At 48.0% G+C, this 24195-nt stretch overlaps 1 protein-coding gene across 4 annotated transcripts in view; it reads right to left on the bottom strand.

Moving 5' to 3' along the window:
* The window catches only part of ZNF618 (zinc finger protein 618), a 162226-nt gene that overhangs the window by 84325 nt on the left and 53706 nt on the right, over nucleotides 1-24195 (bottom strand). For all 4 annotated transcript variants that reach the window (XM_055802836.1, XM_055802945.1, XM_055802879.1 and 1 more), the window contains exon 2: nucleotides 11279-11322. In XM_055802836.1, the coding sequence (XP_055658811.1) occupies nucleotides 11279-11322 (44 nt within the window). The remainder of the gene's footprint in view (nucleotides 1-11278; nucleotides 11323-24195) is intronic.

Here is a 24195-nt window from a genome sequence, read left to right as displayed (position 1 = left end):
CTTGAAGACAGCACTGACCAGTCTCCATCAAGGATGGCATCAAACCAGGAGGGAACACCTGCTGACCCAAGAGAGATGACCCAGTAAAAAGCGTAATTTCTTTACCAGCTCTTTGGTCCTTGGATGTTGCATCCTTTGCAAGCCCATGAGGCTGCAGTTGTTTGGTGTTGTACCAAATTTTGCCTCCCCTGCTTCCTAGCAGCACAGAGAGCCTCCAATTAAAGATGAGGATAAAACAGCAGCAAATCCAGAATGTATTTCTTCTCCAGAAATTCCCTGAGAGCCCCAGTTACAGAGAACATGCTGCCTGGTGGAGAGAAGAAATCAGGCCCCAGTGCCATCGTATCCAGACCTGGTTCTGCCATTCCTCTCGCAGCACCGCCGGAGCTGATACACAACTGCCAGAAAGGCGTCCAAAAGACGAGTAAGAACAGGAATGAATTTTCAGTTCTGCAGATCCCAAGGCTGGAAGCAAGTCTTACTGGTTTGGGGCAGGGACACACAGAGGGAAGGGGACTATGCAGCTTCTGGGACATCAGCTAAGTCAAATATCAGTACTCGGACCTGGAAAAGCACTCCCCAACACAAACCAGGAGGTGACCACGTCTCCGAGCACTCGAGGCACAGAGCTCACATTGTGCTAACACAGGGATCAGCCAACACCTGAATTCCTGCGGGGCACTGCTGGGTCACACACTGGTACCGGAGATGTGGTCACAGCCTCCACTTGGTGGAGACAGCAGTGCACATGAACTAAGGGAGAACCTACCACGAGTCAGCTCCCAGTCCCGGGTACCTGCAGCCATCCCTCTCATGGTGGCTCTGAACATGGTCCCCGGCCCATGCCACCGCTTTTCTGCATGAAACAACGCAATTTTACAGTTTTCAAGTGCCCTTCCAGGGATCAGCTGCAGTCCCCTCTGCAGGTCCAACCTGTGTTTAACATCCAACGCGTGATGTTCCATGGGAAGAGGACATTCTCCAATACAGGACAAAAACAACTCAGAGAAATCAGACCAGAGATTAGCAGAGTGCCCAGGCACATCTGGCTTCAACCCTCCCTCCTTCCACAGAGTGCATCTAACTTCTCCATGCCTTTGAGCTTTCCTGGGGAATACCACCCTTCTTTACTGTTTTGTGTCTTGCCTTTACTAAATTGTGGGGCTTCACAATCCAAGAAGCTCTTCCTTGCCCAGGAGATGAGGCAGAACCCTTGGGATCACACACACCGCTCACACCGCCACTCCATGGTGTGCCTGGATGCTCCTGCAGGTGTGGTACTGTTTCACTTTCCAGAATAAGGCTCTATGGATTTTAAACATTAAAGAGGCAAACAAACATTGCACTTGCATGTATCACTCCTCCGACTAAGTAGGCCACATAGCCAATTACTGTATTACCAGCTCTGCCATCTCACAATGCTCATTTCAACATCGCTGCCCGCTTTGATCATCAGACTTTCATCTTCCGATGACGTTACAGCCACTTTCATGTCAAACACAAGCATGTGAAGGCAGAAGAGATTTAAGGAGGCCTTGATGAAGACTCATCATGGGGAACTGGAAAGGTAAGGGGGAAAAATGGGTTCCTGGGCCCATTTAGGTACAACTCTCCCTTGGTCCTGCACCCACGATAGTTCATCAATTGCCCAAGGCTTGAGCACAGACGGATGATGCAGCAAGATAATATGGACAAATGACCCTGCCAGAAGCACAATTTCGATTATAAAGCGGAGTAGCCCTGACGATGCCTCACCAGCATCAATGCAAGGGCAATGCAAGGAGCTCTTCCAGATGGAAGACAGGAAGGGAACGGCCGAGCGCCCACACCGGGCTCCTCTGCAGAGGAACACGCCACCCATGAAGGCAGTGGCCCCCTTCCAGCTGGTCTCCTGTGCAAGGAGAGGAGGAGAAGGGGGTGCAAACTGGAGAGCTGCAGTAGGGTGCCATTTTCATCTTTGGAGAACATTTCTTTCTGGCTGTGATAAGCGGAACCGGCAATGACTGAAAGCAAATGGGGCCCGTCAGTTGCTGCAGCCAGAAGAAACTCGCATTTGCAGTTTGCTTTTTCTGATCTGGAGTAGCATTCTCATAAATAATGAAAGTGACTAAAAGCTACTTAAAAAACACACACTCCTCCCTTATGAAAGAATGAGAAAAAAAACCAATTATAAAGGGACATTTCTTCCAGCTAGGAATAATTTGTCATGTAATTCTCTGAAGACAGCAACAGAAACATGCATGCTCTGTGCTCCCTTTTGAGTGATCTGTGATTGCATATGTACTCAGATGGCTTCTAATGAGGCTATTTTTATAGCACACATCCTGCTGAGCTTTTGGGGAGGAGCAAAGTGAGATCAGTGGAGAACGAGTCTTCAACGTCAGCTCCTGTGTATTTTCTCCTCAAAAGGAGAGGAAAAGGAAGCAAACATGGAGGAGGACATACCGCTCTGAATCAACACCTACAAACAAAACTCTTCTGCCCCGGCAGCAAACGTGGAGCATCTTCAGTTTTTTGCTGGACACCACTCAATCTGGAAGAACCAAAGACACATCACTGATGCCTCGATGATACTAATGATGGTGATACCCAACTCCCCCCTGGCACAGCATGCTGCGTGCCCATTTATGCTGCTGAAGCACTCTTGTACCATCCCTGGTACGCTCCTCTGGTCTGCAGGACCAAAGAAGTTCAGAAGAGCACAGTACCGAGGACTGTGTAGTGGGCACCTGAAGGAACATACTTTGCAGAGCCCACCAGGACAATATCATCAGTACAACGTTACAACTCATCTTCTTGAAACCCATGTGCAGTTGGCTCATCCCATGCCAAATCATAAGGCCTCAGCTGTCAGAAAGGAAAGGAAGCAAAAAATGGGCAAAGCTGAAACTGGGCTCAATTTACAGATGTCTGCTACGGTTTTAAAAGAACCAGAAAGTTCCTGCCACGACTGGAGCTATGGGAAAGAAGGGACAGACCAGATATGAATGGGCTCCTGTTTTACATGGAGATGATGGAAGCCGAGACAGAAAAAGAAAGCTGTAAATTGAAAATCTGCTTGTCTGGTAACTTAGTTGTGGTGGCCTTCCCATCCCCTCCCCTCCCCACAGTTCTTACTTGCTCCCTGGGGCAGCCCAGCCCTGCCTTACACCAGGAGGAGGGAGGGAAAGCGGGTCAAGAAGCAGAGGAACAGCCTGGTGTCTTAATCAGGGACATCTCTTTTGCAGACATTACTAGGCAAAAAAAAAAAAAAAAAAAAGCACTTTCAAATTCAGGGTTAAAAGAGAAAAATCTGGAGCTATTTTTCCCATGTTACAGCTGAGCACTTTACTCATGAAGACTTCATGCCTCCTGCTTCGGCTTTCAGATATTCCCTCGCAGACCTGAAAGCCAAAGAGACCAACCTCCAGATCCAACCCCCACCCCGTGCCACAGCTCGTGGAGCTGCTCCTCCGTCAGAGCTGCATCTGCAGCTCCAGCCAGCACCTCTTCTAGAGAGAATGTCTTGATTTTGATGTGTAAAGTGCTGGAGTAACCATCACATTTCTGTATCCCTCCTCGGAGTAATCCTTTTCAAAAACAGGCACTCTACTTCCAGTGTGGATTGCTGCCTCTGGCCATTCTTTGCTGGAAAAGAGATCCTGCTACTGGGAATGCCCCTTCCACAGGAGAGAACAACCTCTTGTGCCGCCTCTTGAACGAAGCAAAGCAAACACACTTTTTCAATGTATACTGTACACACACTAAAATATGCCTTCTAATTCCTTACTCATTCCATGAACATTTGGGAACCTGTCTGCATTTCAAAGCGCGGATACCGGAGCAGGACAAAGTGTGCCACCAGCACTCGTAATAACACACGTGGTGGCAGCACGTGTCTGAAGCCCCAATCTTGGTCACAGAGCTGTACAAGGAGTTCACAGTCACTCATGTTCCACCAGGAGATTTCAGTTCTCTTCACAATCACCACCTTCTAAGATGCCATTGCGTATTCTCAAAGTGTGGGTTTAACCTCTGCGGACAAGTGTTGTAAGAAAAACCTGTTCACTCATCTTCTGAAGTTGTTTTAGGGAATGGGAATGTCTTCCTCCATCAGTGGTAGAGAAGTGAAAACTTGCTAAAGAACAGGAAAAAAGAAAATGCTGGTCGGAGCTTCAGGGCATCTTCCATGTGCAACACGCTCTTGTGAACCTCATGACTTAAGGACTTCAAGGCTACTGCTACATTGCAAGTGTTGCTTCAAACTTCTATACTGCTTTTGTCTGTGGTCCTACAGGCTGGACCCTTGGGTGGTTGGCTGGGTTTCTTCACAAGGCTGGTGCATCCACTCTTTGCCATACATGACTTTCTTGAACACACTGATCACTTACCAACTGACCAGAATAAACTGAAGCTAACCAGGATGAACGTGCAACTCTCAAAGGCCATGAGGCTCATGCTATAAATTAAGCTATCAAGACTTGAGGACATCACACTAATTGGGCATGCAAAAAAAAAACAACCTGAGGCAAGGGAAGCAGCCCAACACCCTGTCCTTATCTGGGACACTTAGGTTTTCTGCTTTCTGCCCCCAAAATAAACTGAAATCAGAGTATGAGACCACATCCTTCTGCAGGCAGAAGTGTAACAGTAACTGCCATTTAGGTTTTCCTGGAAAAAATGTGCTCAATAAATACCAGTATTATTATGGAGTTCATAAATTTAGAAGGGCCTAAATGCTTTTTAGAAGAGAGATGCCTCAAGTAGGATCACTACCTGCCTCTAAGGGCAGCCACCTCCTAAAACCAGAAGCCACAGCTTTCAAAAACCCCAAAATAACTAATGCAATAGTTGGTGGTATAGTGCGGGGTGGTGTCAGTGCTAAAATCCAGGGAAAACAAACAACGTAGCGTACTTAATTTTTCCAACTATCTTGGTCTGCTAAAACACACAACCCTTCCCGACAACAAACACTGCTTCAGTAAGCATAAGAAGAATTTAATTGTGTGTTTGTTCCTCAAGGGATGCTCGGCAGCTCCAAATCCTTCAGAAAAGGTAAATTACAGGACCAAATCAGGCTGCCTCTCCTCTAAAAATTAAACATTAAAATACAAACCAGAACAATAGTCAAGAGCCACGAAGAATTCCTAAGATATTAGCAAAACAAATTCCCTCCAGTCCTTATTAGGAATATCTTGAGGATGGTTTGAAGAGGAAAGTCTAACCAAATATAAAAAAAATTTGGCTTATCCAACAAAAAACAAACGCGCACTGTTTGCCAAAAGCAAAAGAATTCAGTCAGATAAAAAACGCAACATACAACTGATGCAGGTTAAAAACTAAATTTAAAGCTGATAATAGAATAGCTGCCAGCATCTTTAAAATTTCAAGCGTGGAAATGTCAACAGAGACAAAGAAATTCAGGGAAAAACAAAGAGAATAGATTAAGGGTTTATTTATATCGGTGAAAGCTCTATGTTGCTTGACTGAAAATTGACTGAGGGGGTGACAACTGCCTGCAAATGTCCACAGGTCCCCCAGCACGGCCACAGGCAGCCTGTGCCGGCCCATGCCACCGACGCGCCGGCGGCAGCGTGGCACGGCACCACCACAAGATGAATGGGATCAAATGAGCAAGGGGAAAAAGAGAGACAGAAAAGGAGCCAGGACCTTGGGACTGGGAAAACTCCCCAGCTGGAGAGCGATACAAATGAGGTGGCAGATGTCCTGCTGCTGGAGATAGACATGCATTTAACGTAAACAAGCTGTGAGGCTCTACGCCATTATCAGAACAACCCCAAGCTGCCCAGGAGAGGGGGTGACCCAAGGAAAACAATTTCCTGGTAACTCTGCTTTGCTGAAGACCCGATAGCTACGGCATCTTGGTACTTAGAGCTCCACAAAGGAACGTTTACCCACCTCACACCAACCGAAGCCCTCCGAAGCTCTGGCGTTTGGCAAACTGGTGCGGGTTACACAGAAAATGTACCTGTCCATGGGATGTGTCCGAGTGCCACTGCCTCTCCGTATGGGTACACCCGTCTGACTTTCGTCTTTCAAGGAAACCTGCCTGGTTTCCCACAGCTGCTGCGCTGGTCGCAGTACAGAACTGAACTACCTGCTTCTTTAAATTGGCCAGAGGGGGCTTGGGGGGGGCTTCAGCTGGCTGGTTTGTTTGGTTCTTTTTGAAGATGGCTGGTGAGAACCCTTCAGAGAGCACCAGGGCTTATTAAATACCTCGCCTAATGATTAATAGTTTTCTCTGTCTCTCTGATGCAGGATGAGTCTGAAGCTCTTCACGCTCTGGGACTGAAAATCCCACAGGTGGCCTTTTAAAGAAAGAGAAAACAATTGAAATAATTTTGCTTCTTGGAAATGCTCAGCCCATGGAGCCCTCTCCTGAAGTTGGGAGGACCACAGCTTTCAGCTGGGGCACACACAGAGGTTGTCTTCCCCAAACGCGGGGGACCTGGTGAGGATGGACGGCTGGAAAAGGAGCCCGCAGAGCTAGTGCCATCCCAGGGCAGACCCTCCCCTGGGTGACAGGAGTGCTAGGGACAACGTGTCTGCAGGGACAGAGCAAGCAACGTGGCGAGGAGAGGGAAAGATGCCACCAGCGAGGCTGAAGGGCGAACTGAGAAGAAGCAGAGTAGTGCAACCACTTCTCATTACCTTCTGCTCCAGCTGGAAAGTCACATCTCCTAAGACAAGAGACCGAAAGGACCAGACTACCTGAGCAGCACAGCTCGGTCTGGCGTACCGGGGGGAAACTGCACCGTGCCAGAGCTAGCAGAGCTCCACGCGCCAGCCTAGAGCACCCGCTGGAAACCTTCCTGCCTGCATAGCACTTGAGCTCCCTCCAGGCCAGCACCACGGAGCCCTTCTGCTGCACCTCCAGCCCCAAGAGACCTTCCCACCCCTTTCAGGACCTCTACCACGGTGCTGTTAATGCTGCAATAATGCCGGGAGCCACCCGTGCCCTCACAGTGAGCTCCTAACCCCAGAAGGTCTGGGATTTTCGCTCCGTTCGGAGCACAGCATGCTTTTCTGCACAGCTACATCTGTGCTGTGAGCGGGTTCCCTGGCTGGTGACAGCCCTGGTGCAGACGGGGGCTGAGCTTCCAGCTGGCTCCGTTCCCTCCGCAAACAGATGCAGCTCCTATATCAGGGTCTGATTTATTCAGCAGGAGTCTCGCACATTAAGTGTAGTTAAGTCTGAAAACAAATCTAATGATTTTAAAATAAATAGCCAACAGAGGACTTGAAACTAAAATTCTTCCTTCCTCTGACACCCACCATATAAACAATAATAATTATATAAAACCGTGTCTAACACATGACTACACAAGGCTCTGGTGACCAAGAAAAGCACACGCTGCTTGTCAGACATAATTGCACATTTGGTTTTTCAATTATTCCTTGTCAAGATCCAGAGCCCACCATCTGAATGCTGACATTAATTATTGGTAAGCAGTTAGTTTTACAATAGCGTTATGGAGACTCCCAATGATTCCCCGGAGGTCCGCAGCTCCCAGCGCTGTTCCCACACCGCCCTCTGGTCCCTCCAAGCCCCCCAGAACTCTCACCCAGACTCACACCGAACCTGGTCCACCACGTGCAGAAGTGGCTCTAGAAGAAGCTTCAACAAACTTTCCAGTAGGCACCAGCAAGATAACTGATCCCCAGGCAACATGCCTCGTCCCCCAGAGCCCACGGCACCTACGGATGCCATCTTTCACCTGAGCCCCCTCCGAGCCCCGCTCGAGCCCCAGCTCTTGGCAACACGCTCCACCAGCTAACTGCCCATCACTGCAAGAAAAAAATCCTGGCTTTTATTGGCTTTTAATTTGCTGCCTTTTAATTTTGTCAACTGCTCTTTTTTCCTTGCAAAAGGAAGAAAGAAGCCTCTGATCTACCTTCTCCGGAGCGTTCAGAAACATGCACAGCTTTGTCACGTTGTCTCTTAGTTGTCATCTTCTCCAAGGCAAACAGCCATCTCTCTTCTAGCTCCCTTAAAGGAAGGTTTTTTTCTATGCTCCTAATAATTCTCTTCACTTTACCCCCCCCATTAATAAGCATTCAGTGAGGTAGGGGAACCACACACAAGTTAATAAGGGAGGCGAGTAGTAAGCGCTTTCTGCTACCACCAATTCTTAGCTGCAAACAGCTGCACACGCTGAACCGTGTTATTTCAAAAGCAGCAGACAGGCCCAGTCAGAGCTGTGGGGGTGAGAAGATCATAAAAATCCTGCGCCTTCAGAGCTTTAAATGTTTACTTGAAACAGAATAAAGTCAATTCAATACAATAAATAAATAAAAATAGGATCAACCCAAGTCTACAGTCACCATGTTAAGATCAAGCGTGCTATAGTCAAAAAAAAAAAAAAAAAAAGGAAAAAAAAAGTTGCAGAAAGAGAAAGTTGTCCTGGCAACCTTATTTTGCTTATATTTTTTCTCATATAAATTAATCGTTAAAACTGTCCTCAATAGTTTGCAAGTAGTTAAGAGTTTCAAGCAGCAACAACTTTAAAAAACATCTGCCTTGTACCTCCAGCTGCTAAAGACCCGACGGATTTCATCAAAGCCCCATTTCAACCTTCGTCGCTAATAAAGAGCTTTCTTGACATATTCATTTTTTCTTTTATTTTATTTTAAACCAGACTTGGCAATTTTCCTTTTTTTGACCATCTTTTGTTCAGTCAGGTAGATGCTGAAGGGGATTTTGTTTCTACTTCTCTAAAAGAAAAAAGTGACGGCCAGCCTTGCACTCCTTCTCTGTGCATGTAGAAAGTAACGGTGGTAACGGGAGGAAGTTCTGCGGGGCCGGTGGGAGCTCAGGGACCCACCTTTGGGAAGGCCATCGGTCCCCCACAGGAGGATGCTCAGGTGCTGGGCCCCGAGGGCACCTCCCGCACAGCCGGGAAGGGAGGATGCCCATAGGGGACACCCTGAAGGGTCACTTCCCACATGGCAAATGCACCCACCCACCTGCTCTGCAAAACCCTCGGGCGAGAGCTACAAAACTGAGTGGAAAGTCAACACAAAGAATTTAGGGGAAGGAAGCGATGCCTGGCTCTTTTCCCTCGCTCTTCAGCCTACACCCAGTTTTCCTTCCAGTGCTTCATCCACGCTAATTCCCAGCATCCCAGGAGCGAGCACCGCTGGACCACACTGATGAGCCACCCCAATGCTGGGAGCAGAGCAGCCCTCCTCCACATACGATACCCGATGCTGGTGCTGCTCCCCGCTGCCGAGCCCAATCCAGCAGGCACCCAAGGCGTTCTGTGCCGGGCAGCGTCACCGCACCAAAAAGCTGCTGGTAACGAGGGTGTTTCATCCTGAAATGCCGAGCAGCGGAGCAGCCGGGGCACCAGGCAGGGACCAGGGCTGTCGTGGCAGGGAGCACTCGGTGCGTGTCCAGCAGCGGGAGGTGTGGGGGGGACCCACATCTCAGTGTTTTGGAGATCAGAAGAACAGACATTTTAACATGGAAGGATGATTTCAGCTGAGGGATAAAACTTCAGCAGTGCCTTCAAGTCTCCAGAGGGAACAGGAGGATGCTCTGGCACACAGCTAGTAGAGAGACGGTATCACTGGCAGTGCAGAGGGGAGGCCGTGGAGGGCAGCTCCCGCTGCGGAGCAGGAGGGCAGTGCTGAGGGGAGCGCTGGTGCTCCCTGCTTCGCTGCCAAGGGCTGTGGGTGCCTGCAGAAGAGCCTCGTGTCCCACCGGGGTTGGCTCCACGCAGCACCGGTGACCTGCCCCAGGCAGGGGAACAGTGCTGAGCCCTGCAGAGTGACCAGCAAACCTTGGCTGGGCACACCGATGGTGGCCTTGTTCCGCACCGGTCACGCCGATGCGTGATGCTACTGCCACACCATCACAGCTCCACTGTCTGGGTCACACTGGCATTTGGGGGCTGCCCTCGTTGCTGCGCCCCTTGCTGAGGAAGGGGCAGGTGATGCTGACGGAGATGATGCCAGGACGGGCTGCAGCCCTCCATACCTGCTGGCTTTTTCCCACAGCAGCCAAACTGGCTCTGGTTTTCTGCTGTCCGCCACCACCCATTCGCGCTGACGGAACCCACAAACACACCTCAGGTGCTCGGCAGTTCCCCCAACAAGCTGTGCATTGTCCCACCATGTGATGGCACCTTCCTCACTTTCCCATCATCTTCTCCAGCTGTCATGGATGTCTCCATGCTCTGCTGCAGCCTGTTCCCCTTCCCAGGCCACATACTCCCCTCCCCGGTGCACCTTCAGCATCGCTCCTGTTTCCACTCTGGCATTTCTAATCTCCTACACCTCCACCTATTTTTTCCACAAAACCTTTTAAACCTGGGAGGTGAGTTTGCCACTTTGCTTGTGGATGGCAGACATCCAGGAATCAGCTTCCAGTGTGCACAAGACCAGGTAAACCCTACTGTCACCAAAGCCACGTGTTGCTCTCGGCTCCCACCACCTCCCCAGCGCTGCCTGGCACATCAGAGGACACCCAGCTGGAGAGAACGTGTGTCTGGCCAAGGAAGGAAAGCTGCCCCTTCCCCCATGCTTTCACAGCTCCAGAATGACTCCACTGGACAAGAGATGGAGAGGGACCAAGAAGCACATCCTTGAGTGCATCCCAGCAAGCCCAGCCAGCCTACAGCATCAGCAGGAGGTAGAAAGGCTAAAGTACAGGGCAGCCCCAACCTCAGCACATCCCTCTCCTTTGTGCTGGGCTTGCACGCCTCCGTCCCACACCGCGCAAGGCTGCTGCAACATGCCGGCTGGGGACATGCCACACGCCCGGGCGCCCTGCTCGCCATCACACACACCGGGGTGGCAGCAAACCAGAGTCCCCAAGGTGGGACCTGACAGGTCCTGCACCCACCTGGGTGGGAGCGGCGAAGACATTCCTCAGCAGGATCAGAGGGGGCTTGGGTGGTGGACACCCCTCCTCTCCTCCTGCGTGAGAGCAGCACCCAACCACCACAGCATGGCCCAAGGTCTCCATCCAAGAGCCTCACCCCGGTGTCTGCACCCCAGCATGAGCAGGGGGCTGGGGGGGCTCAGCTGTACCACCCCTTACCACATGCAAACCGTGCCTTCCTGCAGCCCCCAAGCCTGTAACGATCCTTCCCGCATCCCTCCTTTTAGCAAAATCCAAAAGTGGGCGTATGGATGCTGTGCTGTAAGATCTCCCAGCTCACCCCTCTCATGCGGTCACACTTTGTCACCCATCCCCGAGATGGAGTGCCACATCCCAGCAGAGCCCCATCTGCCCACCACATCCCACCCAGCACAGAAACCATCTACCTACCTGCTGGAAGAGCTCCTCCGCCCACTGCTGTTGCTCTCGTTGGCCTAAGGGGACAAAAGACATCAAAAAAATAAAAGGCTGTTTAGGTTAAGAAAGGCAAGACTGCCCGCCAAACTCTTCCTGCTAGCACACTGCACCCAAAATACCTGGGGTTTTTCCATTCCGAGCTACGCACCCGCCCCGCGCCCAGCACCGGCAGGACACGGCGTGCACCAAACCCAGCTCTGCAGAAGCCCAGGACGGGTTTCGCACACGGTCCCACCACGGAGGCAAGGTCCCCAGTCGGTCCTCCCGGCTGCTCCCATGCAGTTACTTATTGCGCTTTACCCAAGTTTCAAGGAACTATCCCTCCTATGCAAAAATAAGCAATCTGCAGGAGGGAAATAAGGCAGGTATCGCCAAATCCAATGCTCTGTCCGAGTGGAGATGGCCCCACTCCTGAATTAGAGGGGCAGGTCCGGCGCACCTCCCTTCATTAATGATGAATTTCCTAATTGAGACCCTCTGGGCCCCTAGAAAGGGCTGAGCAAGGAGTAACCAGTGTCTCCTCCTTTTCGCCTCCTTCCCCCGGCTCGCTGATGAGGGGCTTCTTTGGAAAGACAATATTATTCCAAACCCAGAAATTTTATTTCTGAATTTGTGCAAATACAAGTTAAAAGATATTAGCTGCATTTCACATTTTGTGCAAATGGCAGAAACAGGCAATTCATGTGCAGCAGGATGGGGGCTAGCCAACGATTTCGATAAAATAAACCCTTTTTTAATTTAAATGCTAATGCACTGAATTAAAATTTAATAACTGAGGAAATTGAAAAGCTGAGCAGGAATATTGGAAATAAATCCAAGCAGAAACAGCTGAAATTAAAAATTCTAGAGAGTGGGAGGATAGCAGCTAAGCTGTCTTATATGATTACTTTTTTTTTTTTTTTTTTTTTTTTTTTCAGAATGAAGGGGGGAAGGAAAAAAATCCTATCTTTGGCTGGCTGTAGGGCAGTAAATCGAGAGTGCTGTGATTTATTGCTCAATTTTCCTGAGGGAAAAAGGCTTTCTTTCATGCTGAAATATTTCATAAATTTCAAGCCAGCATAAATTCTTAATTTAAAAGTTATGGAGGTCACATTTAGTGCACTGGTGCAATTCTGAAATCTTAAAGGAATAGCAACCAAAAATTGCAATTTGATTTTATTTTTTTAATTCTTCATGTGAAATTTTCTTCAAAGGGATTCTCCAAGTTACACAAAGCAGAAACACATCCTGGCTTCTGAAGGTTTAAGAAATCCACTGGAAATGAAGAGATAAAAATCTAACTCAATTACAAAAAGGTATTTTTTAAATTATTATTATTATTATTGTTAGCCACTTGAGGAATTTCTGTTAAAAAATTTCCTCCCTCCATTGCCTGGGAAAAGCCAGAAGGGAGGAGCTGACAATGTAATTGCTTCTGTTAGATCTCCAATCTTTTGTGAGCACTGATATGTTCATTTGTTATACAGCTGTTCAGCTACAGAAAGGATGTCAGAGCACCCATAATTCAAAGCAATCAATCAAAAATTAATGATTTGTCATGCTTACACAATGGGGGAAAAAAAAAAAAAGGCTTTATGGGTTCCTGCAACTGGTAGATTGCTCAAGCCTTCGGGGCATTTTCTAGAAGATTAGATCTGTATGTGCAACCAAAAAAAAAAAAAAATTAAAAAAAATAGGGAAAAGGGAGGCTTAACATACAGCCAGGGCACAAACCCTGTGGGGTGCTGGGGCATCGGCGCAATCCAAAATCCCCTAGAGATGGAGCACGCTACAATTCCCATCCATTGACAGGGCTTTCTGCACATCCCAACCTCGCCAGCCGCCCTGCAAGCCATGCTCCCCAGAAATTGCCCAGGCTCCTGCAATATAATTCCACATGAAAAACACCCGCTGAGCATAAAGGTCGCCTGGACAAGTGCTCCTGAAAGCCACAAAATACAGACACCAAAGCTAAAGGCACAACCTTGGCTCCACCGTCACATCACCTGCGTCCAGCCGTAACACCAAGTGTTACCGAAATGTTACCAAAATTGAAAATACTTCGGTTTGGGAAGCACGTAGCCAACTGGAAAACTCTCTCAGATTGCAAAGTTATTCATCCTCCATGTAATCAAGAATTTCTTTACGTAAAATTCATTTTGAGAACACGTTGTGCAGGGATCGTGCTCCCAACACAAAGCGTATCAATGTCCCGACGCCGTATTTTATTCCTGGTTATACACAAGTGTTAGCTGGTGCCTCCGGTGTGATTTACCGCCCAACCTAACGCAAGTATTACTCTGTGAAGGATCATGCATGTAATTCATTTTACGTTCCTTTTCGTATCTGTATTTGGAGTTGAGTGAATGAATTCCTGGAAATAACTGACGCGGTGACTGCAGCCGCTGCGATTCCCAACCATCACTGACCAACTGCACGGCACCTTCTGGGGCCAATACGCAATTTTATTATTTAATTCTGGGTTTTCTTACCTTCCTCATTCTCTGTGTGTCTGCCCTGCCTGATTTCCCTTTTCTCTCTCTCTTTTTTTTTTTTTTCTTAAAAATGTCTTTTTTTGCTTTTTGACCTCTTTCCACGAGCAATTCACGGACTCTCCTCTCTCCGGACACAGCACATACCAGTACAGAGGGCAAGACATGCACAAAGAGCACAGACAGGGCGGTGTAATGGTGTGACCCCACCAGTGCTAGGGAGTTTGTTTATTTTAAAAGAAAAAAAGACCAAAAAAAAAGGAACCACCAGAGGTGAGAGCTCTCAATCTAGATGGTTTCACGCAGCCAAGATGCTCTTGGAGAGGAGGCATCTCCTTGGCACCTCCCGTGGGGGAACCAAAACCCACGTATGGACACGGGCAGAACTGGCACGGGTATTTCTGGGCTGCCACAAGTCCACAGCTGACTGTTAGCTTGGATCCACTAGACTTAAACAGCAAGTCAAGTCTGAAAAAAATCAGATCTAGCTGATTTCTGGATGCTTAAATAAGCCCACTCTCCCCAAAGGTGCCACCGGGAGACACCTTCACACACTGCTCCAGCTTCCAAACATGCAATTAACTGGAAATTTTTCTGTGCCAGTAATTTGCCCTGCTTACAAACTCTTTCCAGCCCTTGTGCAGCACCAAGCATGCTGACCCCCGGGCCATCCTGGGGCTGCAGGATGATTCAGTCGTCAGTCACCGGCACCTGCGCTGCAGCGTGGCCAGCCAAGGCGCAGGAAGGTAATTTCCTCTAATCACACACAGCATGCGAAGGTGAAAAAGCATAATAAAGCAGTACCACCGTTTTCTCCTCAAACTTGGCCAAATAAACATGATTACAAGCTTAATAAAAAAAGGAGATACACCAGCAAAGTTTATGGAAGTTGGCCTAGGTGCAGCATGGATGCCCCTCAGCAGGGCGATAGGCAGGGCGACGCAGCACAGTGCTCTGAACCCTGGTCGGCAGCTCCAACCCTCAGCAAGCACAGCACAAATCTCAAAAATAACCTCCACGCCACAGACCTACGGGCTCCCATCGGTGGAGGCGCCCCCAGCGCGGGGCTGGGTGGCAGCACCCACTGTGCTGCCCAAAGAACACCCGCAGGTCCACAGGCACATCACCCCTCGGGGGGGCTCCAGCCCACCACCCACCTGAATGGTGACACCCTCCTCTCTGCCTTGCTTGGGGCTCACCTTTGGCACAGGGAAAAAACCGGCAGATTTTTACCTACCTATTTTGAAAATTTGGGAAGACCTATTTTTAAAAATTGGGCTGAAATAAGCTTTTTTTCCTTTTATTTTGCAGTAAGCCCATTTGGAATCAAATGTGAAGGGATGCTGCCTTTTGCAGGCCACGCTATTAATCCACTTAAAATATAACATTTGAATTCTAAAAAACGGTATTTAAAAAGTACAAATATTGTAAGGAAATCAAAGCGGTGAACTGCTGGAAATCACCATTTAACTGCCAGCAACCAGAACGTGCCGAAATGGGTCAGAGCAGCTTTCAACAAAGGAGCGTCTTTGGGAAGGGCAAAGCGAAATCTCCTGCACACCAGTTTACCCAGGTAATTTAATTTGGTGACTTCTTCATTTATGATTGAAAAAGCAGAGGAGCAGAGTTTGCATCTGCCTGCCGGTCGGCGAGCAGGGGAGGACAGACACGGAGCTCTGAAACACAGGTTGGATAATTAGTCATACAATCTCTCACATAAAATAATTTACAATGCAAAATATGATTCCCTAAAGCTGCTTTTCTACGTATCGGGTACGTTTAAGGTAGTTTTGTTTAACTAATGCTAATAAATATCTTTTAAATTAAAATGCATGAAAGCAGAATGTGGTTTCTGGCCATATGTTCCTCAACTCAAGTTGTAAGTGAAAAGTAAATCATGTGATAAATAAGAAATGTATCAGTAAACATCTCCTAACAGGATAAAGTGTCAAAAATTAGAAGTCCAAGCAGATGTATAACTGACCTGAGAAATCCATGTTTATAGAAAGGGCTACACTATATTGAGAAAAAAACCCAACGTTTTAACAATTACTGCAAAACACACACAAAAACCCCTAAAAACCCTAAAAATGTTAAATGAGATTTTCAGAAGAATTAAGCACGGGCTTTCTGCCTGATCACTTAAATTATGATTAAAAACAATTATTCAAATCACTTCGATTTGCATCCACATACACCACGCTCAGATCTGTTCCCATGAGCGTGAGTGACGCCCACTGTGGGACAGGGGTGCCAAGACCCCCCCCATCCGCCACTGCCAGAGCCTTCCCCAGGGGCTAAAAGGTTTTAAATCCATTTATTTACTTGTACACAGCCACTCTCCATGATTTACTGCTGAACTTCACCCTGGCTCTCCTGAGGTGAGATGCCCCTAATTCTGCCCAGGAGGAGCAGAAGCTGCTCACCCCAGCTCCTCTCCCAGGACAGGACAAGCCAGCTTTCCTCTCCAGATCCCTTATAAAAGGGCAGTTTTTAGTTTTACTTAAGAAAAAAAAAGCAACCCACAACCCAAACCCACCACCTCCTTTCCCCAACGCCTTCCCAAAGACAGCTGAACAATTTTCGGTTAAACACAAAACACACGTACAGTTCAGAAACAAGGCAGCAGCACCCAGCGCAGAGAATTTCACCCCAAACAATTAAAATTTGGCAATGGGAGAAGCAACTGAAAACAGGTCTCACAAAGGAATGCGCCATAAAAATAACTGCAGGCCTGCCTACCTGCACTGTCTGTTATTATTAACTTCAGAGCAACAGAAAATGCAGGAAGTGCCTTTTTTTTTTTTCCCCTTTTTTTTTCCCCACAAAGGGCAAGACATTGGCAGTTTCCTATTTAATTTTCATTAAATAGCAAAGGCAACAAAAAAACCCTGCATCACACTGAAACATCTGCAGAGCACAAGGACCCATAAACACACCCATGTCGTCGTGCCCCCCCCCCCTTTTTTTTTTTGATCTTTGCTTCCTCCTGCCAAAGCAGCGGATGCTAAGGGAACCCCCTGGTTTTGCATGGCACTGCACCTCCTACGTAAACCCCTATGTTGTCCTTCTCACCCCGCCACCCCCAGCTCAGCCACGTCCCCCAAAGTTTATTAAGAACAGGGAGCAATGCTCAGCTGATGCAGGAGCTGAGCAGGTCCCGTGCCCAGGTGCTTCCCAGAGCCTGAGCATCCTCTGCACAAAGGAAAACAATCTGGGCTGCTCCAGGCTGCTCTGCCCCACCCTGTCTGCACCTTTTGCAGATCCGCAAGAGCAGCCTCCAAAAGGGATGGATTTTCCACCAGGGAACGACTAAGTTCCTTGGGCCAGAGGAATGCGCTGCCTATTTCCTCAGCTGCAGGTTCCCCTCAAGAAACAACCAAAATAATAATAATAATAATGATAATAAAAAATATCTGCAAGGAGGAAATCTGAGCTCTACCCAAGGCATCTTCTCTGAGAAGTCCAGAGTCCCTGGAGCGAGGGTCCCCCGTCCTCCCATGCCCATCACAGGGTCTGCAAACATCCCTCGTCCTGACCGTGAGGCAACACTGCCAAGACATGAGTCACAGATGCCAGCAGCAGCTTTAAAAAATAGTAGTGTCAAAATTATTCATGAGCATCCGGGGGAATTTTGCCCTTTTACTCAGCTGTAGCCTGGCCGCGGGGAAAAAACAGCGCGCGGATGGGCTGAGGTCAGTGCTTCTTCCTGTGGTAAGGGGGAAAACCCGACAGCAAAAAAAAAAAAATAATATCTGAGATTTTTGAACCCTCGGAGAACAGCGGGAGTGTTTTTGACTTGAGGTCATCAGAAGAAAAAGGCAGCGACTCCCATGCTGGCCGCAGAAGCATGTGCAGCTCCTGCCAAGGCAGGGATGAGCTTTCCAGCAGGCGAGGGGGATGACAGATGCTGACAATGGGTGGAACCCAAACCTGGTGGGGACATGCACTGGTGATGCTCCACACTGCTGCTGCTGGAGCAGGACATCCGAGATGCAGTAGTACCAAACACCCATGGACCACCCAGGGGTGTGAAGACCGATGAGCTCATTTGGGCTCAAAGGCAGCACGCAGAAACGCCTCCAGCGTGTGCCAGCAGGGTACTCCTCGCTCCCGGCCATATGCGTTAGGCAAACCAAGCTTTAGAAAGATGTATTTTAACACCATGATTTCCCAGGCTGGCTCATGGGAAGGTGCCAAGGTGACTGTGACCTGCAGGGACACAACGTGTCCCCAGTGCTCCCATGTTGGGCAGATGGAGCATCCCGATGCTCGAGGCTGGGGGACATCACTCCCCATGCAGCTGCCCCATGTCTGGAGCGTGTTTTAGCGTACCCAAATTGATGAGATTTATTGAGCAACCACCTCACCCACATGAGCACATCTGCTGGAGATGGTTGCTTAGCCTAAGAAGAAATCGGAAGGGATGCCATATGGGAATACAGAATCACCCAAGCTTGGCTGGGCCCCTGGCTACATCCCCTTCTTGGTCGTGGCCAACATCCCAGAAGACACGTCAAGAAGACCTTAAGCCAGCAAACACCATCACTGGGGGCAATGGTACCACAGGATCAGAGTGCTCAGTCAAAAACCCCCAGGACCGCCCCCCCGAGAGCATTGCAGTTGCAGAGAGGATGCTCTCCCCCCATCTCAGGTGAAACCAGGGGGCTCCCCCAGTCCCCACGGAGGGGTGCAGTGACCCCCCCCTTTGCTGGTGCCCATCCCCGCAGTACCAGGGACAATTAACAGCTGACGGTATTTCTCACCACTCACCTTCCCACAGGTTCCCAGTCGCCGGGAATTCACTAGGTGCTTCCCAAATACTAATTAGTAACAAACACTAATGACAAAACCAGCTAGGAGGTTGATCAGCACAACACAAAGACCTGGTGTGAGCACAGGATTTCACTGGAAAAGCCCAGTCGGGAATGATCCCCTCTGCTCACAAGTTTCACTTCTGACTTACCCGGGGGCCCTCTCTACTGTGATTTCAATTCTCTTTGTATTGGCAGGAGAATTATTTTTCTTGTAACTTCTTTTTTTTTTTTTTCCTTGGGTTTGTTGGGGTTTTTTTGCTTAGTCTTGCAAACAGTGGGACTGGGTTTGCTCGAAATTCTGCCCAAACTCTTACCTGGGCAGAAAAAGTTGCAGCAGGGAGGTAAAAACTGTCAGTAGGCAAAAAATAATAATAAAAAATCATGATTGAAGCCTAGAAATTATTCTCACAGTTTCATTGTATTTACCTCTTGCCTACCATTTATTATCGTCCCATATTGTGATCCTAATGTAGTAACTTGGGTGCGTTGCCTGCATCCACCCAATTTCTGAGTTGCCTCAGTAACTCCTAAGTTCTACAAAAGTTGCAAACCGAAAAGGTCAAATTCCTGCTGGAAAAGGTGCACATGCAGTTTTGCTAACCAGGAGAGCTGTGCAAACACCAAAACCAGCAAGACAATGAAAAACCCCATCACAACCTCACCACCAGCCTGGCCAGGGGCTGAACCACGTCTTGAAATGGAAAAAAAAATTGCCTCTGAGGGACCCCGGGTCTGCGACCCACCGACCACACGCTCCGGCTCCCAATACTTCAGACGGCCGCAGACATGTTTAAGGGCTGTAAGCAGTTGCCTGAGTCAAGGGAATATTCATATGAGTAATTTTATTAACTTGCTGAAAGTACTGGCAGAATCTGTGCTTTGAATTTCAAATTTTTCTCCCGTGACAGTCCAGGGAAATTCAAGAAGCACATGCTAGCAGAAGCAGACCGAAGAAAGGGAACATTAGATAAATTTTAACCTAAAACTGCAAATGTTCAAACAAGTATTAAAAAGCTTCAACCTGACATACCTTTTCTTTTTTTTTTTTTTTCCTCAAAGCATCATGAAATTAAAATTATGAATTAAATCAGTGCAGCAAATTGGTCTGGATTTAAAGAGTTACTGGTTGATTATAAGCAACTGAAAAGTAATCAAAATATTTTTTCCATCTCCTGTTGCTCAGTGCTCTCCTTACTCCCCTCTTTAGGAGAAAAATAACCAAATTGAGGGTGAAGAGAAGAAAAGGCATTACTGATTACTTCTGAACTCTCATATTATAAAACCTGGAAACAAAGAGTGACCGGGCAAAACAACCGAATTATCTGCATCAAGCAGTTGTTTACAGATGGTATGAGTTTCCCAGCAAAAGAAACAGCTGGAAATATTTTTAAAGAATAAATGTATATGGAATGAAACCTTGGGGGAGAGAAGGGATTATTATTTTTTACTTGGGGGGGGGGGGGGGGTGGGGGGTGAAAGCAGGGAGAAGCAGCCATGCGATAGCATTTCAGAAATCCACCCATCTTTCCAGGTTTCCAGTTTCACAGGAAACTCTCAGGAAATCGATTTTTAAAAAAATCCTATTACAGGCATTTTTCCAAGTTGATAAAACAAACATATCTAACAAGCTATGAGTGCACGCAGGGAAAAAGAATTTACAATAGGACTGATTTATACATGGAATCCCACCCGTTTTACTACAGAAGTGCCGTCAGACACGTTTTGTTTGGGTGTTTGTGAGCCGGCACATCTCCTGGCTGGCGTAGGCAGGCTTGGCTTTGATGGCTGCGTCGGATGCTGGGACGGCATCCCACCACACGGGTCCCCCCCAGCAGGAACCACCAGGAACCATCCACCTGCAGAGGTCCAGCCCTGCCCGGCTGCTGCAATGTGGTGGGAAAGACCTGAAAGTTGAGTTGAAGCTTAAGCAGGTCCCAAGCGGAGCAGAATGGGAGCGCCTGGGGCTCTCACCGCCACTCCACTGATGGGAGGCAGCCGGAGGAACCGTTCCATCTCCACCACACGTGGAGGAGCTCAGCAGCAGCTGAAGGGGAACAGAGTTTCGTCTACCCCAAAATAAGCCTGTGCGATGACAGTGAGAGGGGGGGGTCGCAGTGCCTGGAGCCGCGGCGGGGAGCACAGCCTCCCAGGTGGTCCCGGTCATGGAGCTCGGCACGGTTTGGCCAACACAAAGACCAGCCAGGAGACACTCCAAGGTATTGGATAGCAGGATGGTCCATCAGCCATGGGCCCACCTCCATCACAAGCTGTTGGAGATGCTCAAATCCTGCTCTCTGAGCATTAAAAAGGATGTTGGGAAAGAGATACCAAGCCTGTATCCAGAGGACAAACCAGGTACTTCCCATCTGCCCATGAAACCACAAAGTCCCGTTGCTGCTTCCCAGCACACAAAGGACGGAGGCTCCCATGGATCACCCTGCTGGTCTCTTACAAGAGTCTGTGACCTTCCAGAAGCCCTGACCCAACACATGAAGAAAAATGAAAGAGAAAACCAAAACTGACTCAGGTCAAGAAAATTCTCAGAGGACCGCTCGCTCTGCTGGGGCACCCACCGGCCACAGCACCACGGGTCGCGGCGCTGAGCAGGAGCCCTGCGATGAAGCACTTCTTGGAAGCAGCTTTTCCTAAGACTGAAACTCTGCCCTTCAAACCTGCCGAGGCTGTGAAGCATGTCCCAGAGGAGCTGCTCCAGCTCATGGTTAAGTCAGCTGTGTTTCAGTGGGAGTAATGCAATATCCCTGGGCAGAACTGTACATTTTGGAGTTGGTTTTACTTCTTTTTTCTTTTTTTTTTTTTTTTTTTTTTTTTGTAAATCCTGGAGAATGCTTTGGGTCCCTCCATCATTAACAGCACTGCCCAGATGCAAGGTACTGATAATGTTCAGCTTCAATCTGAGAGATGTAATGAAAAATGAAATGTTTGTCAAATACACAACAACGCAGAAAATTACTATCTAGAATTAAAAAAATGCATAATTGGATAGATATCACAGTGAGATGGTGTTAGGAACACAACCATAGGGCAGTCCAGTGTTGGCCAAGGGTCCCCTGCAAGGCTGGCACCCGAGACCCCTTCCTAGTGCTAGTGGGGAAGGCTGTCCCATTTACAAAATACATATTTTATCCTTATAAACAAAATCCTTTGTAGCATTCAGAGGCTGTGAGGTTGAAACTAAAACATTTACCATTGGAAGGTTAACTACGGGACATCACCTTCTCTCCCAGTTTTGCATGATTGGCTTTTTTTAATAGCATGAAATGGTGGTAATTTTACTTTGGAAAGGGAGGAAAAAAAGTCAAACCACATCCATCTAAAAGTAAGAAGGGGGGAAGGCACACAAAGCTGAGTAATTTTTTCAAACTTAAAAAAGAGCAGTAATTACAGGGGGGAATTCAGAAAGGATTTAGTCTGCCTGGCTCCCTCAAAAATAAAAAAAAAAAGAAAGAAAAAATAGTGAAAAGAGAAAAAAGTGAAAAGAGGAGGAAGGGGTGGAAATGAAGGAAGCTGGAGAAGAAGCAGGCTTAAAGTAGAAATCTTAGAAATTCTGCTTGCAAAATAACTCCCATTAGCCAACCACAAATCCTATAAATATCATCAGATCGACTCCCCGAGCAGATATAAATCAATAAACAAACAAACAAACCTCCAAGATTAAAAAAAAAAAAATGGAGAAAAAGAAAAGAAACCAAAATAAAAAAGGACCAAAAAGCAAAACAGCCTAGCTGCTCTCAGCAAGGGTGGGAGGGTTTGCCAGCTTCCCGAGAACGATGGCAATTTGGAAAATAAGGGAAGAGGAAAAACAACTTTTCCTGGGTACATTTAAGCCTGTTAAGGCTGCAGCAGCGATCCTGCTGAGACACTGCTTCTCTCCTCGAGATAACCCAAACATTGCCCAAGGGCAGAGGGAATGGTGACCCCACAACCCTCACCCAGAAGTCCTCAAACCCGGCACAGCGTTGGGAAGAGCAGGACTGTCACCCCGTACCACTGACCTTCACTTCCATCACTCCCACATCGACATCTCCAAGCCATCGGTTGGGCTAAAGAAACTGTTTTTCAAGTGGTTTACATGGGACAAACATCACCGGGACCTGACCCGTGTGACCTTCAATTCTCTATAGTTCACGCAGCTGAAAAAATGAGGCCATAGAGCTGCAGGGAAATTATTTTCAGCCAAAAGCGTAGCTATAGCAAGACCGGCCACTGCATGGATTAGTGTCATTTTTGCTGAACCATTCATACAGTACAGTATAACACTCATTTTCAAAAAGTGGAAGTGACACAGTCTGACATTTAAAATTTTATGATTAGTACAGGCAAAATATTTTTTAAAGCAAGAACTGGAAGATACGCTCAAAATCTAAACGAAGCACATGGAAGCCCCAGATTCTGCTCAGCTCGAAACCATGCAACCTTAAAAGATAGTCTTTATTTTCTGGTCAACAACAAAAATTAAAATCAATATATTTTTATTCTGGCTCAACCTGAAAAGGAATTTCTCAATCTGTCAGAGCTTCAAGAAAACAACAACAAAATTTTTTTGCATAGCCCTGCCACCAGACAGATTTGTCAGGGGACAGTGGGAGAACTGCCACCGTCATGTGAAAAAGGTACAAATGTTCTTACAGGATCCATTTTGGGGTGAATTTTGCAGGCAGCATCATTAGTGCTCTGCCCGTCTGCAGGCCAGCAGCTGCTGCAAAGCCTTGTGAAAGGCAAGCCAGCAGGTGTGATCGCCTGCCCCGAATTCAGACACAGCCCCGGGTCGTGTGGAAGAGCTGGAGAGCAATCCCCGAGCCCAAGCATCAAAACCGAATTTCCAAAGGCAGCCTGGGCTTCCCTGCCACACGGGCTGCTGCTGCCAGAGCCAGAGAGGGCTGGTTCTGCCTCCACGTGCAGAAAGGAGCAATGAACCCACTGAAATGAGTCTGTGCGCCTCTGCACGAGAAAAACATTAGGCCAAGGGCTGTCTGCTCCTCCAGATGTGTCACCAGAGATCCTCCGGCCACCAGCCTGCTCCAGTCCCCCGTGAGTAACCACTGCAGAAGATGCTGGGCTCACGTGCACCAGCTTCCCCAAGCTCTTCCTTCAAAATAGAAAAGATTATGCTCACCTACACTTCACGCTAAGGCAGCCCCAGAGACAATTATTCACCTTGGGCGCCTTGTCTTCCACTCAGCTCATATATAATCTCAGCAGCAGCCATGGATATTTTCTATATGAACTGTTCTGTACCCAAGGAACATGGTATACCATGAATTGTGGGATTGTCTTAAAGCATGTCATCACTAATAAGTTATTCTACTCAACATCTGGAAAATTTCTTCAGCCCGAGAATTGTTTACTGCACATAACACTCCAAGTGTGGGATTAAAAGTATGGGCAGCTGTGAGAATTCAGGGCAGCTGTACAAAAGCCCAGTGAATACTGGGGACTGTCCTGGAATCCCCAAACTCCATCCTAGGTGAGGGACCTCTGCCTTGAGGCACTTTGCCTCCACGCTGTCCTAAATACAAAGGAGGACACAGGCAATTCTTGAGTCCAGGAGAAGGTTGGCTGGGGAGAATCGCACACAGGAGGT

This window comes from Falco peregrinus, chromosome 1 (assembly GCF_023634155.1).
Source record: "Falco peregrinus isolate bFalPer1 chromosome 1, bFalPer1.pri, whole genome shotgun sequence".
NCBI classification, from domain to species: domain Eukaryota; kingdom Metazoa; phylum Chordata; class Aves; order Falconiformes; family Falconidae; genus Falco; species Falco peregrinus.
Note: the sequence above shows the minus strand (reverse complement) of the source record. Positions and strands in the feature narration are given on the sequence as shown.